This window comes from Haemaphysalis longicornis, unplaced genomic scaffold (assembly GCF_048455015.1).
Source record: "Haemaphysalis longicornis isolate Haplotype H1 unplaced genomic scaffold, Haemaphysalis longicornis Haplotype H1 scaffold_1, whole genome shotgun sequence".
Taxonomy (NCBI): Eukaryota; Metazoa; Arthropoda; class Arachnida; order Ixodida; family Ixodidae; genus Haemaphysalis; species Haemaphysalis longicornis.
This window is the reverse complement of record NW_027526203.1, coordinates 349,321,235-349,334,948: the sequence shown is the minus strand read 5'-3', so window position 1 is coordinate 349,334,948 and position 13,714 is coordinate 349,321,235. Positions and strand designations below refer to the sequence as shown.

General features: G+C 46.6%; 1 protein-coding gene across 2 annotated transcripts in view; it reads right to left on the bottom strand.

Annotated features, from left to right (window-relative positions):
- The window catches only part of LOC144170726 (luciferin 4-monooxygenase-like), a 49,626-nt gene that overhangs the window by 9,909 nt on the left and 26,003 nt on the right, over positions 1-13,714 (bottom strand). For both annotated transcript variants that reach the window (XM_077700705.1, XM_077700712.1), the window contains 3 exons: positions 11,226-11,397; positions 8,442-8,613; positions 1,450-1,550 (listed from right to left, as the gene is read on the bottom strand). In XM_077700705.1, coding sequence (XP_077556831.1) covers positions 1,450-1,550; positions 8,442-8,613; positions 11,226-11,397 — 445 coding nt within the window. The remainder of the gene's footprint in view (positions 1-1,449; positions 1,551-8,441; positions 8,614-11,225; positions 11,398-13,714) is intronic.

Sequence of the window (13,714 nt, the reverse complement as noted above, 5' to 3'; positions counted from 1 at the left end):
ATGGTTCTTGGACACGTTTGTTGCAGTTCCACTCTGCACACAGCTTGTGCCGGATACGGCTTGCGTTAGTCGCAGCTTACCGGAGGAGGCGAGGTTACCAAATGCTTCGCCTAACTAAGGCCAATGTATTTTAAATTAATTTTCGCATTTTTGAATCCGTGTTTCCTGCTGCCTAATTATCAGTTATATGGTCAGACCTACCTAATCTGAAGGGGACGTTGTATCTTCCAATCTTTAACACCACTGCAGGACAGAGTGATGACACGAAGGACGCCGCACATATAATTTCGCATATTCGTTGGTACGGCAATAAGGACGAAGTAAGTGCTGTCTGCAAAGAATGATTATCGCCCGTTTGTCGAAGCCATTCGTCCGCCCGTCGAACATGAATAAACCACCCATGAAAAATCCTAATCATGTTAACCTTAGGGTACGCAAAACGTCTTGGGTCGTTTTCGGTAGATTTACCAATTTATAGATGCCGACAGTTGCGCAGGCAATACAGAGGCCATGTGCACCTTTTTAGGCAGAGGAACGCTTGTGCTGGTAGTGCTCTTTCATGCGCACATGCAGAGAGTCACCATCGGGGGGGGAGGGGGGGAGACGGGGGGGGGGGGGGGGGGGGAGCTCATGCCAGAAGCCATCCCAAGCTCATCTCCTTACGAAGGCGTCACGTTCATGCATTGAGCAGCAGGACTCGAAGCCGTAACTCTGTTGCGACGATCCCATAATGACACTTCGTTTTAAACTAAACAATGATAATGTCGATTGCGCTTTTTGTTATGGTCTTAAAGTCACAAATTCTCAACTGCATACGCTTAACCATACCGCTGGCATACACGAATAAAAGTTAAAATCAGTTTCATAGGAAATTTATCTTTCTGATAAAGATTATTTTGCTTTAAGGCATCATAGTCGTCAAACTCCTAACTACAGCGCATAAACATAAAAATAAATACTTCTTTCGTACCACAACAAGTCTCTACAACTTCGCCGGTGTTAATTAACGGCAGCGTAGTTCTACAGGCCATTGTCTTCGATGACTGTTTATATTAACATCTCCGAGCCCCATGTGCTGTACTTTTCCTCTATTAGCCAAATCGTTCTGTAAGCTACGTATCGTGTTAAGCACGTCGCTTTTAAATTAACGGGAAGGAATTTTTTGTTGAAACTTGCTGCGCTGTGTAACACTCGATCGAATCCCCACTTAAAACTGCGGTGTTTTACAGTTCAGTGTTCTGCAATTGCTTCCTCTTCGCGAATAACGAGTGTAGATATAGTGTTTAAAGGGTTTATTCCTAGTTTATTCGATATCCTCGATAGAATAAAACTTGATACACTGATGGATTAATCTATTTGCATTTGCATTTGCGTTTTTATTTGCAAACGACAAGTAAAACAGCTGAACTAGTTACTGGAGGGTTTTTAGTGTAGTTTCCGTCTACGCACCTTGACTTCCGTTAGCGGCATCGGGTAGCCGACAGAGTCCGACGCAATGTGGTGGAGTGGTGTTATGCTCACCATCCCGCTCATCTCAGTCATGCCGTACACTGCACGAGCAATGCAGCAAAATGCTTAACTTTTCTTAGCACAGCATGGGACATGGTGACACCACAGCCGGGCAGCAGCGCCGCTGGCCCTCAACTTCCTGGCATATGGTAAGATCAGGCAGGAGCGCTACGTCTGGGCTCCAGTGATGCATGCTATTTACTTCTCCTAACCTCCAAGTAACGTCGCGCGACACACTGGTTTCACACGGCTATGGAATCATGAGCTCCTATTCTGACCGGACGGCTGACTATTCTTCTTTAAAGATACTTTCTGCGGAAAGATAGTCCACAGATTTTTGCTTGGTTTCTTTAGATGCCAATTTTGCTGGAAACAAGCAGCTTTAAGTTTAATACCTTTCGTAGAAACTATCGAGACAATTTCAACTTTCAGACAGAGTATCAATAAAGTAATAATTTAGGTAACAAAACTCTAATTCATAGATATTTCTAGAGCTCGCAGCGGCCAAGAATATTTTGTCGAAGTAAACGTTTCCGCCAGCAGTGAGCGAAATATGTAATTCCATCGAAAAACTGAGTTCTGAGAATGTAAGACCCAATTCTGCTGTGCCGGCTGAATTTTGCAGCCGGCATGGTGCAATGATTTTAATAAAAACTGCAACGATGCTATGGTCTAAACCTTGGTAACAGCATCTTTAAGCTATTTGAGAGCACAGAGTAGCTTAGCTGTGCTGTTATTACAGCTATCAAAAGACACAACCAACAAACTAAATTTACCAATGCATCATTGTACGTTAGTAGTTTATTTAGTAGAGATATCATTCTTTAAAAGTACCACACTGAAATGAAATGAGCCTATCGATATCTGCCTTCTTTATTTTGGCATCTGCATTGCAAAACTAACGATAGCTGGTAACCGCATAACAGATATGGTGACACCGAGACCGGTTTTTAGTTGAATTTACAAATTTTATTCATTTTTGGCCGGTCCGTGTAAGTTAATCCTCGGGGTGAGTTTAGGACTAAGAATACCTAGGAGTTTCTGATGTAAAATTTTGACATCGAACAGTCATTCAACAATTACTATAATCCCCAACATGCTCCCCTCCCCCCCCCGTTAACGTCGGCTTTTTTTTTTCAATTATCCTCGAATTACAGTGAAGTACCCCTTACAGGTTGCTTTTGGATGGTATGGCAAACTTAAGTAGCTTCCCATGAAGAGGTATCACAGAAAAAAAAAATATTCAAATTACATTCAGCTTCTCGGCCAATCCTCGGGTGTTGGCGGTCGAAGCGTTTTCATTACAACTAACAACACCTAGGAAGCTTTTGTGTTAAAAATGATTTCACAAAACTGTTCTTTCATTAACTACTCTCACCCGCATCTTTTGCTTCCCGGATAGTTGGCTTTTTTCCAATAAGCGTTGGCTTACAGTGAGGTACCCTTTACAGATTGCTTTTGAATGGGATGGCTAACTTCGTTAAGCTGTGGTGGTCTTCCAATGTACAGGCGTCACCGTAAAAATTATACACATTACATTCAGTTGCGCGGCCAATCCCCGCGAAGTGGACATGAGTGCGCTTTCTTTATGACTAACAACGTCCATGTGTTTATACAGCAAAGCTGCATATTTCTACCCCCCCCCCCCCCCCCAGTGGCTTCATCTGCGCGGGCAAAAAAGCCAAGGCGCCAAGGCCTAAGACACCGAGCGCATGCGTCAGGCTAATCAGGCATACAGCATAGAGCTCAGAATGCGTTTAAGGAAACCAAAAACAAGCATTGAAACAGCATTACGGATGATAGTGCGGCTGTGAACAATGGGAAACCCCACCATGTTGTTCCTGGAAAATATGTTTGCAGATTTTCTTTGAAGCCAAGGCAGGACTAGTGTCACTAAATATAGCAGCTTTTGTCCAAGACGCCGAGCGCATCGGTCAGGCTAGGCAGGACCCACCATTTGCTGCATCTTTGGATAAACTTCTGCTGCTGAAATTCTGTCACACGCGTTATCTTTGATTTGCATTCGGAATGACGTCAGTCGCGCTCAGCCGCAGAGCATGGTGGACAAGCTAAGCCGACCAGTGTTGAGCGATTAAAACGCATAAACAACAAATGGTCGCAGTGTAAACAATGTCACGTGATGCGCACTGACCAATGATCATGGTGGCGGAACGGAACAATAGCAGAAAAGAGTGCCGATACTATGTACCCTTATCTAATGACACTAGCCGAGCGCAAATGACAAGCCCACCGAAACGACGAGAAACTCCATCACCATTTGCAGTGGTTTACAACAGGTTTGCTGGAAATCGACTTTCGCAGGGCGGGATGGTGACGAATTTTTGTGCTCAAATGCTGTCATCGAACTGCAGCGTGATAAATTGCTCTCATGCCATGAAGTTGGATTTTTCTCCATAAGCATTGGCTTAGCACCCTTTTCAGATTGATTTTAAAGTTCAGCTTTAGTGTTCTTACTGATGTCGTCTGAAGCGCGAAACGCTCTGCAGGAAAGCCAACTTTCTCTGAGGATGATGATGAATGACTGTGGGTGAAGTGAAAGAAAAAAAAACGCTGCAGTGGCCGGCATCGAACCTGGGCCCCTCGCGTCATGAAGCCGGCGTCTACCCGATTGCTTCGATTCTTTTTTTTTTTTTTTGAGATTGCTACATTTCTTCTTTTTTTTATTGGACTGCTCCATTTCGACATGGTCGAAACTCAGTCCACACTAATACGACAACCAAAAATTCCGTCACAAGAAAACTTCGCATTCAACCACCGTCGTCATTTGGCGATGGTTGAGCGATGGCGCACCATTTTTTTGGGGCGGAATAGCAAACTGTGCCAAGCTGGGTTAACCTTCCATTTACAGTCGAACCTCGTTAATTCGAGGTCACATAATTCGAGACAACTGATAATTCCAACTGGTCCATTGGTCCCGGCAAAGTGACGTGTATTTGAATGCGGAAAAGCTCTCGCTCATTCGAACCTGAATTACGTGCCATGGTTAATTCGAACAATATTTCCCGTCCGCCCAGACTAGTTTTTGTGAAATTCGAAGCGGAAGGCCGAAGTTTAATGCGTCACTAGCATCTACAGCTTCCCAACCCGTAACCACGTGCTTGCTCCGCGTACACTGAAGCAGCTGGCCATAGCCTCCTCTATAAAGTTATAGAGGAGGCTATGAGCTGGTGCAAACTCCGTGACCTTCGCACTATAGATCGTACTCAACGCCTGCTTCTTCGGGTTCGCATCTCTAATTGACCACTGTGCATGCCGTATTTTCGCAGCACGTAATTATTGAAAGTGCACTGTGAAGGACGTCCACTTTATCGCGCATGCATTTCTAATACAGATTTTCAATCCCCTCGCAGTTCGACTTAGCGAGGTTCGACTGTGCATGCACCGCTGTAAAAAAAAGCGTACTAATTAGATTCAGTTTCTCTGAAAATCCCCGGGGATTGGCTTCGGGGGTGTCTTCCTTACGACTAACAACACAGACGAGTTTTTCTTCTAAAATGTACTAATTAACTGATTAATTAATTCTCATCCCTATCAATGCCCCTTGCTCCCTGTGAAGTTGGCCTTTTCTCAATAAGCATTGGCTTACAGTGAAGTACCCTTTACAGATTGCTTTTGGGTGTATTGGCAAACCCCGCTGCAGTCGTCCGTGCATCTGCATTACTACAATCCACCTGAAGTCGCCCTCCCAAGTACTGACCGAGCCCAATGCTGCTTAGCTTCGGTGGTGGGAGGCAACGAGGTGGCCCACAAAGCACGAGAACTCACCAGCCATGCTGGGCTCGCTCCTGCTCCCTACCACGGTGCTCGGTCGGCCCGCAGTCGACTGCTCTCGTACCAAGAAATCACAGAGCATTACCACCTCTCACGCCGCCGCTATCCCACTGCCCACACATCCCTCACCAACGCTCAGGAGCGCCTATGGCAACTTCTTCAAACCAATTCCCTTGCCAGTCGTTCCCTCCTCCACAAGATCTATACCTCTGAGTTCCCTTCACTCAACTGTCCCCTCTGTGACTCCCTGGACACACTAACCCATGCCATGTGAGCCTGTCCTCTTAACCCACTCCCCCTCATCTCCAGCGTAGAGCAGTGGGAGGACGCTCTGGGAAGCATGCAACCGGGGGTGCAGCTAATCCTCATTGACCGAGCCGCCACCGTCACCGCCAATCTTGGGCCGGCGGCCACCACGCGTTCCTAGCCAATTTGCTTGGGAAATCAAGTGATTTCTCTCTCTATTCACCTGAATAACCAATAACGGCGTCCGCGGGAGCACATTTCGCAAATGAAGAAGCCCGACATACGATATGACTCAAAAATGTGATCTGCGATGTGACATCGCGAAATGCAAATCGGCATGCTTGCATTGCGCGATGCGGCGGACGCAGAGCACATTTTTCGAGTGGAATATTATGCTTGGTGTCGTCATTGGCACATTTTACCGCTTCAATAGCAATGATTGGCCTTCTCTGTGCATTGTGGGGAAGCATGCTCGCGGACACTTCTTGCTGTGGTAGCCTACCATGTACAGGTATCGCTGTAAGAAAAGTATAGATAGTACATTCAGTTTTCCGGTCAATCCCTGGGTATTGGTGATCGGGGGGTTTTCTTTACGACTAAACCCACCCAAAAGTTTTTGTGTTACAATGCTGTCATTTCATCTGTCATTTCATGAGTTACCCTTATCATTAAATCATCATGAAGTTGGCTTTTTCGATATCAGCATTGGCTTGGTGTGAAACACCCCTTACCCATTGCTTCTGGGTGGGATGGGAAACTGCACTGAGCTGTGCTGGCCTCCCATGACCAGGTGTAGCTCTGAAAAATTATACACAGTAAACTCTGTTTTCGAGCCCAACAACGAGGATTGGCCATCGGGGTGCTTCTTCTTTACCGCTAAACAAATCCAGGAGTTTTAGTGCTAAAATGCTCTCGTAGAACTGTAATTTTGTCAATTACTTTCATCCCCATCATGTCCTACCCCACCAGGTTCGTTTTTTTTTTAAGTAATCATCGGCAAACGTGTAAGCGCCCTTTGCGGATTGCTTTTAGATGGGCCGGCAATCTTCGATAAGCTATGGCAGCTTTCCATGCATTGGTGGCGCTATATAAAACTATGGGCCTAACGATTCATATGGTGGTGGATCACCCGGCGAAGCTGCTTCGGTTTCATTGGGTTGAAGGCATCCAGAAAACAAAACACGACTGACCGCGGCACAGTCTAAAGGAGTGCACGAGACGGCTGCGTTCTGTCACCGGCGGCGTCCACACGTGATTGTCGGCGGGAGTGGCTGTGTCGCGTTCGACGCCACTCTTCCAGCAATTCCCGCATTTATGCTTCTGAGGCGCTGCGCCCTCTCACCACCCTTTGCTGCAGCTCTAATAAAACACTATCTGTCCTGCCCAACGCTTCAATCCTGTGAAATTGTCACCGTCTATGGCTCCTTTACGGATGGATACCTCACGCCATTCATTGCTTTAACGAGAACACAGAACTTCATCACGCGTAAATCACAACAGACCCATTGCTCGTATCATGGCCGTACGTCAGCATTTAACACCTCATTTTTTCCCTCACGCAAAAGCCCTGTTGAATGCCTCAACGGATCACTGCAGATCATGTACTGGCCATGAAACGTTCCGCTCTAATCTTACCGATCCTTTGCCTTAGCAACTCGCTCGTTCTTGATAATTTGACTGCCTCATATTCAGGGCTAAGCAGTTTAGATTTGTGCAGACCTGTAGTCTTATATATTTTATTAATTTACCAACAACATTCACGTTTTCTATTGTTTACATCTGTCTACTTACTTGTACTTGGTTCTGGTTCATCTATGTATGGTTTTTTTTTTTTTTGTATTGAACATCGAACGGTACCTCGCCAATTGCCCTCGCTCATGTAGTGCCCCCGGGCCCTTAAGGATTAAATAAATGAAATGAAATAAAGCAGCGCCGAGCACCAGTGCAACAACCTCTGCATCCTCTTCCACGCCTCGGCTGTTCCTGCGCCCGAGCGCCATTGCCCCACTCTGTTCACCCTCTTTCGCGCCTCGGCTGCTGCCATCCTGCGCAGTCTCCCCCTCTCTGCGGTTATAACTTAGCACCGACCGCCGACGCCACACGAGTCTCCACCCTCTCCCACGGCTCGGCTGCAACCACCCCGCACCCTCTCTTACTACCGGTTTTTCTTTACATTGACATTTCCCGGCTCAGTTTCCCCCTCTTTAATGTGACGTGTACATGTGAGTGGATTGCTCAGGGTAAATATTTACGCGCAAAAGAGAAACAATGAAGCCAACAAAGCTAAGTTGCAGGACTCCAGACGTAATCGGCAGCTCCGCTCAGGTATACGGAAGTCAATAAATAAGGTATTCATAACTGGGTTAACGAGGACGTTAGGATAGTTGGTGAGAACACGGTCATTTACGAGACATGCTAGTGTTTAGACAAATTCCTCAGAGTTTTACCTGTTGGATGAACGAGCTACATGAACGCCAATTTTGAACAAGTTGAAGTACAATTTAATTACAGGCATATAGCAGGATAACGGGTTTTACGATGTCATACTGCATGCGAATACTTAATAAGGCTGTTCATTGCAAGCTGTGTTGTTTTTTATAGATTGGTTTTTGGTCATAGGGAAGAAAGAAACATGCCTAAATGGCGATCTCGCTTGCGGCATGGCACGAATATTATCGATAAACGTGAGCGACGCCGAAAACTTGTACACTTTGTTTGCCGTTAAAGCCTTCACTCCTTGCACATGATCACTCACTTGCCCACACAGTAAGTAGCTCTATCAGGCACGCGATGACGAGAAAAAATTATATAAGCAACCATGTGTCGAAGCACGTGCGCCTTCCTGACAGCGCACGCGTACGTTAGCAATAGAGAGTCCAGCCGTCGGCCCGCACCGTGGAAGAGTGTCTCGAGGTTGAAGATGCGCTGCAGGTCACGGATGACTACGTCGGGCGTGACGCTGCCGCCGATGCCAAGTGTCCGCACACTCGACACGTTGGTGCGCTCCGTCAGCGGCGACTGCGTCACGATCACCGCGAACGTCGGCAGCAGCGGCAGGAACGTCGCCTGCGCACGCGGCGCCGTTCGTCAACGCCCAGCTCTTACAACCACCTCGGCTATGAACGGGGTCGGGGTAACAAAATCACCGATGACATCATCCAGTTTTTTTTTAATTTTATTTCATCGAGTTGGCGACTAAGGAGTCTCGAAAACATTTAATGGCGAAGACTTTGGAAACGCAGTCGCGTTCCTCTGTCCAAGAAAGTATGTCGAAGTAAGGAAACACAATTTACCCAGTATAAATGAGGGATGCATAAAGAGAAGCGGATAAGAGGAGGAGGACGCGCAAGAGAACCTCATGGTACGTTCCCAATTACCGGACTAAGCCAACCAGACTGTCGTGGTAGGACCATGCTGTTTCAGTTTTACTTTGTGAAGAAGAATTGCCTCGAACAAAAATTTCTGCATTTCGATTCGTTTTTCCTTTGACAAAGCAGTGCGGATAATGTCGATATGCTAATGAACACAGCAGACTCGTATGTATCACAGGGATAGCTGTTCGTGGGAGGCTACCATAGCTGTGCACCACCCGCCATCTCATCCAAAGTTATCTGCAAATAATACTTCTCCGCAAGCATATGAAGGCTGAGAGCAAGAAAACTTCGTTAGTGAGAACATGGCGGGTCGAGCGTAAACGAAAAATTACAATTCGTAATGCCGCCTGAACGTAAAACTTCCTCGCGGTTGTTTGCAAACAGAATGCTCCTACTACACATACCATCTCGAGGAACTGGATGTAAACCACGAGCAGGTATTCGGTGGCCTTCGCCGCCTCTCCAGTCGGCCCTGATCGGTTGGTCATTTTCTACTTGCCTGTGCGTGCTAATTCGCTTCGTGCCATGATTCGTGATGTAAATGGATCCTCATAGAAATGAAACTCTGGCTAGTGACATTGCACAGACTCGATTTATTTCAAACGAGACAAGTCGTCACGCCGGTGAGTATTTCTACACAATTAAGTATACCGGATGTTCAAAATTAAGCTTTGCGGTTTTCTTAAAATTGGGCACTGGGAGGCATGCATGCGAAGACCACCTGTGCAAATAAATTACATGTGGCCAGAGAGACACAAAGTGAGGTGATAATTATAGCTGTCAGCAGACCAATGAACTAAAATTGGACAATGAACTTTTTGTTTACTGGAGTAAGTGAGTATGTTTGTATGGAAAAGTTGGAGGTAGTCGTGTTTCTACACAGCATCAGTTGGAAGAATTCTTCTAGAGTGTCTGTGCTCCGAGATATCCGAGTGCAAATTTTAATTGTCGTCCGCATGATTACGCATGCAAGAGAGTTAGGATCGGCGCAAAGCTCCTCCCTGATGTGACGCAGCTGTTGCGGCTGTTGCGCTGTCATATCTTGACTTCGCCAGCCAAGAGGAAAAAGGGGACAGTTACCATCTTTACTGATGACTCCGCTCCTTTGTCAGACTAAACGTTGCACGCAACAGCCACGTCACATCAGGGAGGGGCTTTGCGCCGATCCTAACTCTCTTGCATGCGTAATCATGCGGACGACAATTAAAATTTGCAGTCGGATATCTCGTAGCGCCGACACACTAGAAGAAGTCTTTACAAAAGCGTTTTACAAAAGCGGTTTGTTCATTTCCTTTCTTCTAGAACTCCCTCAGATGCCAAAAAGAGGCTGGAACTCCGTGTGCGTGAGCAAGAAACACCATTGCGTTTTCATCGCAGTTCCCGCAAAGCGGGTGTCGCACTGTCACTATGTTTTCCATTCATACGGCTCACTTGGACGCGAATGTGGCACAATGAAATGCCTGTAGTCAACATACGGGAAAAAACAAGGAAAACACAATAAAGCGATAGCTTCAAGTGAGGCACCTTATATAGAAGTTGCCCCTGCTGGTTAGAGATTCACGCATGCACAGACACACCAGTTAAATAAAATCCTGTGGTTTATTGTTAAAGAAATAAAACAGTTTAAGGTAAACCAAAAAGCAGAAGTGACTCGTGCGAGGGTCTTATACCAAATGTATATACACTGCCGCAGAAGACTTCGTCGTTCCAATTACGAGAAAGGGGTGGAGTTGTGTCGGGCATCTAATGCGGAGGACTGGTGACGGACAGAAAAGCTAGTAACAAAAGGACAACCTAAGGATCGGGCCAGAGTTTTCGAAAGTCTGCGAAATTAGTGTGAAGGAATGATATGAGATAATCTGAAAGGGGAGTGGAAAGAGGATTCCCCCTGTGGACATAGATAGGGTGACGACAATGATGATAATTTATGCCGTATACGTTGGTTCATATCGTCATTCATACGTTCACAGCCTCTGGGTTTTTAGGTCGTCCGCCCGCTTGCTGGGTGGCCGTCGCCCGTGCGCCACTACTGCATCACTGCTTTAGCTCAAAGAAAGATGCATGAACGAAGCCGGTGGAGCGCGCAGAAGTTAATGCTATGCCACTATTTCATGCGGAACCTCCAAGTTTTCTACACTCACCTGATACACATTTTGACTATTTAATTTCACACTTCAACGTCTCTTTTCGTCCAGTGTGGCACACAAGTCTCACTTTAAAATTGAACAGCGTATTCATGCTGTTCGCTGCGCTCCAACAACGTATAAATGCCCCTCGATAGGAGCGGTGGTCGCGGCTGCTCACCTGGTACCTCTGTACGGACGAGAGGAGCGTCTCGATGTGAAATCCCGGCAACAACAGCACGGTGGCGCCCTGACAGAGCGCCACCAGCGTGAAGAACACGCCCGACAGGTGCGTGCATGGCATCCACTGGGCGATCACGTCCGTGTACTGCAGGATTTGATCTCCGTCGGGCCTGCGCAAAAGGAGAAAATTCTGCAACGCTCCACCACTCGACAAGCGTCAAATTTCGCGCCTTGAGATGCGGAGCTGAAGAGGTCACTGTACAAACAATCATTTGCTTCAATTTTTTTATGGGAGTGGGAGCGGTAGGTAAGGGCAGGATCAGTGTCAACCGAATACACGGGGAAGCGCTCCGTAGCCCGCGTAGTTAGGGCCTGCAGCTTTCGGCAACGCTGTGTTTGGGCCGTGCTCATCATGATAAGAGTTCTTAGGCCCCGTCCGTATTATCCCGGGTAGGTCTCGGGATGATACCGACAGGTTATTACTGGTTAGGCGCGTGTTGAAGCACCTAACCCGTGAAACACTATGGAGCGCTGTGTTCATTCGGATCACCCGGAATTCTTTATTTGGAACCAGAATCTCATACACATGGTTATTTTTTTTCTCCATGACTCTGGCTAGATATGAGCCAGACCAACACATAGCTAACAACAGAGTAGGCTGAAGAGATGGGAGCACGATTGTTGCATTCGCCCCATCAGGGAGGGCCGCGATCGCTGTATAGAACGCTGGCATATATTTCTGTTTGAGGGCGAATCGATGAAAGAGTACATTCGTATACGAAAGGCTCGTGATTTGATGCTGCCATATCCAGCGCCAAGTCTGATCTGATTGTAGGGTTTAACGCGCCGACGCAACGCAGACGATGAGGCGCACCGTAGTGGAGGGCTCCGGATTAATTTTCACGCCTGGGGATCTTTAACGTGCGCAGAAATCTCGCACACACGGGCGTTTTTGCTTTTCGCCTTCATCAGAAAAGCGGCCGCCGTGGTCGGGAATCGAACCCGCGACCTCGTGCTCAGCAGCACAACGCCTTAGCCACTGAGCCACCGCGGCGGGTTCCAGCGCAAAGTCACACACTGGTCTTTGAAAACGTGGAGAAAGTGATTCTTCTTTGCAAGATAGTGCTCTGCATTTCTGCCACATTAAGAACGTGGAGCAGTGTAAATTCCCTCTGTCGATCCATATTTATACTACATATACATATTTAAAGTGGTTAAGTATTGCTGCTCACTCTGCAGATGAATCTTTTGTGTTCCGAATAAAGTTAAATTCAATAATGACTACATAATTCACGTGCGACAAGAAATGCTGTTTCATTGGGTTGGAAAACACAAGAGTAAACTTAATTTAAGCTGTCATTTTGTGGTTTTATTGTGCAGTTCAACACCTGCAATATTTTGTTTCACTATAAAGGAAGTTTAAAGAGAATTATAGTTTAAAATTACAGGACACACTGCTTATTGCTTAACAAAATGCACTGTTAATATGTGTAAGACGGACTCTCAATGTCGTTTGATATTTTTTCTCTTCTGCAATTTGTTGTTGCATTCCTAATGGTTATTGTCGGCGTTTGTGTTCATATATTATCCACATGACTTGTGCAGGCTCGCAGTTTGTCGTGATGCCGAGTGTGTCATTGCCTCCGATGCCCCAATAGTGCGAAGAGGCCCGTGAAAAGAACAGGCCATTATAAACGAACTTTTTTATGTTATAAAATATGAGCGAATTGGAGGAAGAAACTACTAAAATTTTCACAAACCCTAAACATGAACCTGATAAACAGGGATAAACATATTTACCCCTTTCGGCAGAGTCCGTTAAAATCCAAGCCAACAAAAGTGGCCACCAACGCGGGAGGGTTTCTCATTCGATTCTCCAGTTTATCCTATTTTCTTTTGCGTCCTGCAGGTAACGCGAATGTTCGGTTGTGGCCTCCTGCTTGCTAATAATTTTGCGGCGGACAAGGAAGGCAGCCTCATGGTCCCTGCTTTTTTATTGGTTCGGCACGCAACCACTCTCCGCACACCAACGGATACCCTATTTCGGAAGCTTGAGCGAGTTGGTGATACATGATGAAAGTAAAACTGCGCGAGCAGGCGAGAATGTGCAATCTGTGGCCCTGTTTAAACCCAAGCGCGGGCCTATCAAGCCACGTAAAACGCGCGTTCAAACAAGGCACCTGCCCATCTAGTACCGTTCTTACGAAAGAAAAGCGAATGCGACGCCACGTTCACCACCCCAGGCTTTATCCTTTCCAAACACTTGCCGTTCGCGGTGACAACAAACGGCACGTTGCAAGCGCCTGGCTTGAAAAGTGAATTGCCGTTGCAGTGGAGAGGTGGATGCAGACGTTCTGCTAAGCGAAGGATAGTGGAATACGTGTTGCAATCACTTGAAGCGTTCAACCTGTGAGAAGAATGCGAAACAGCGCGTGGAGCAAAACACCGTTGGAGAGAAACACCGCGCTCTCAAATGACCCATCCAAC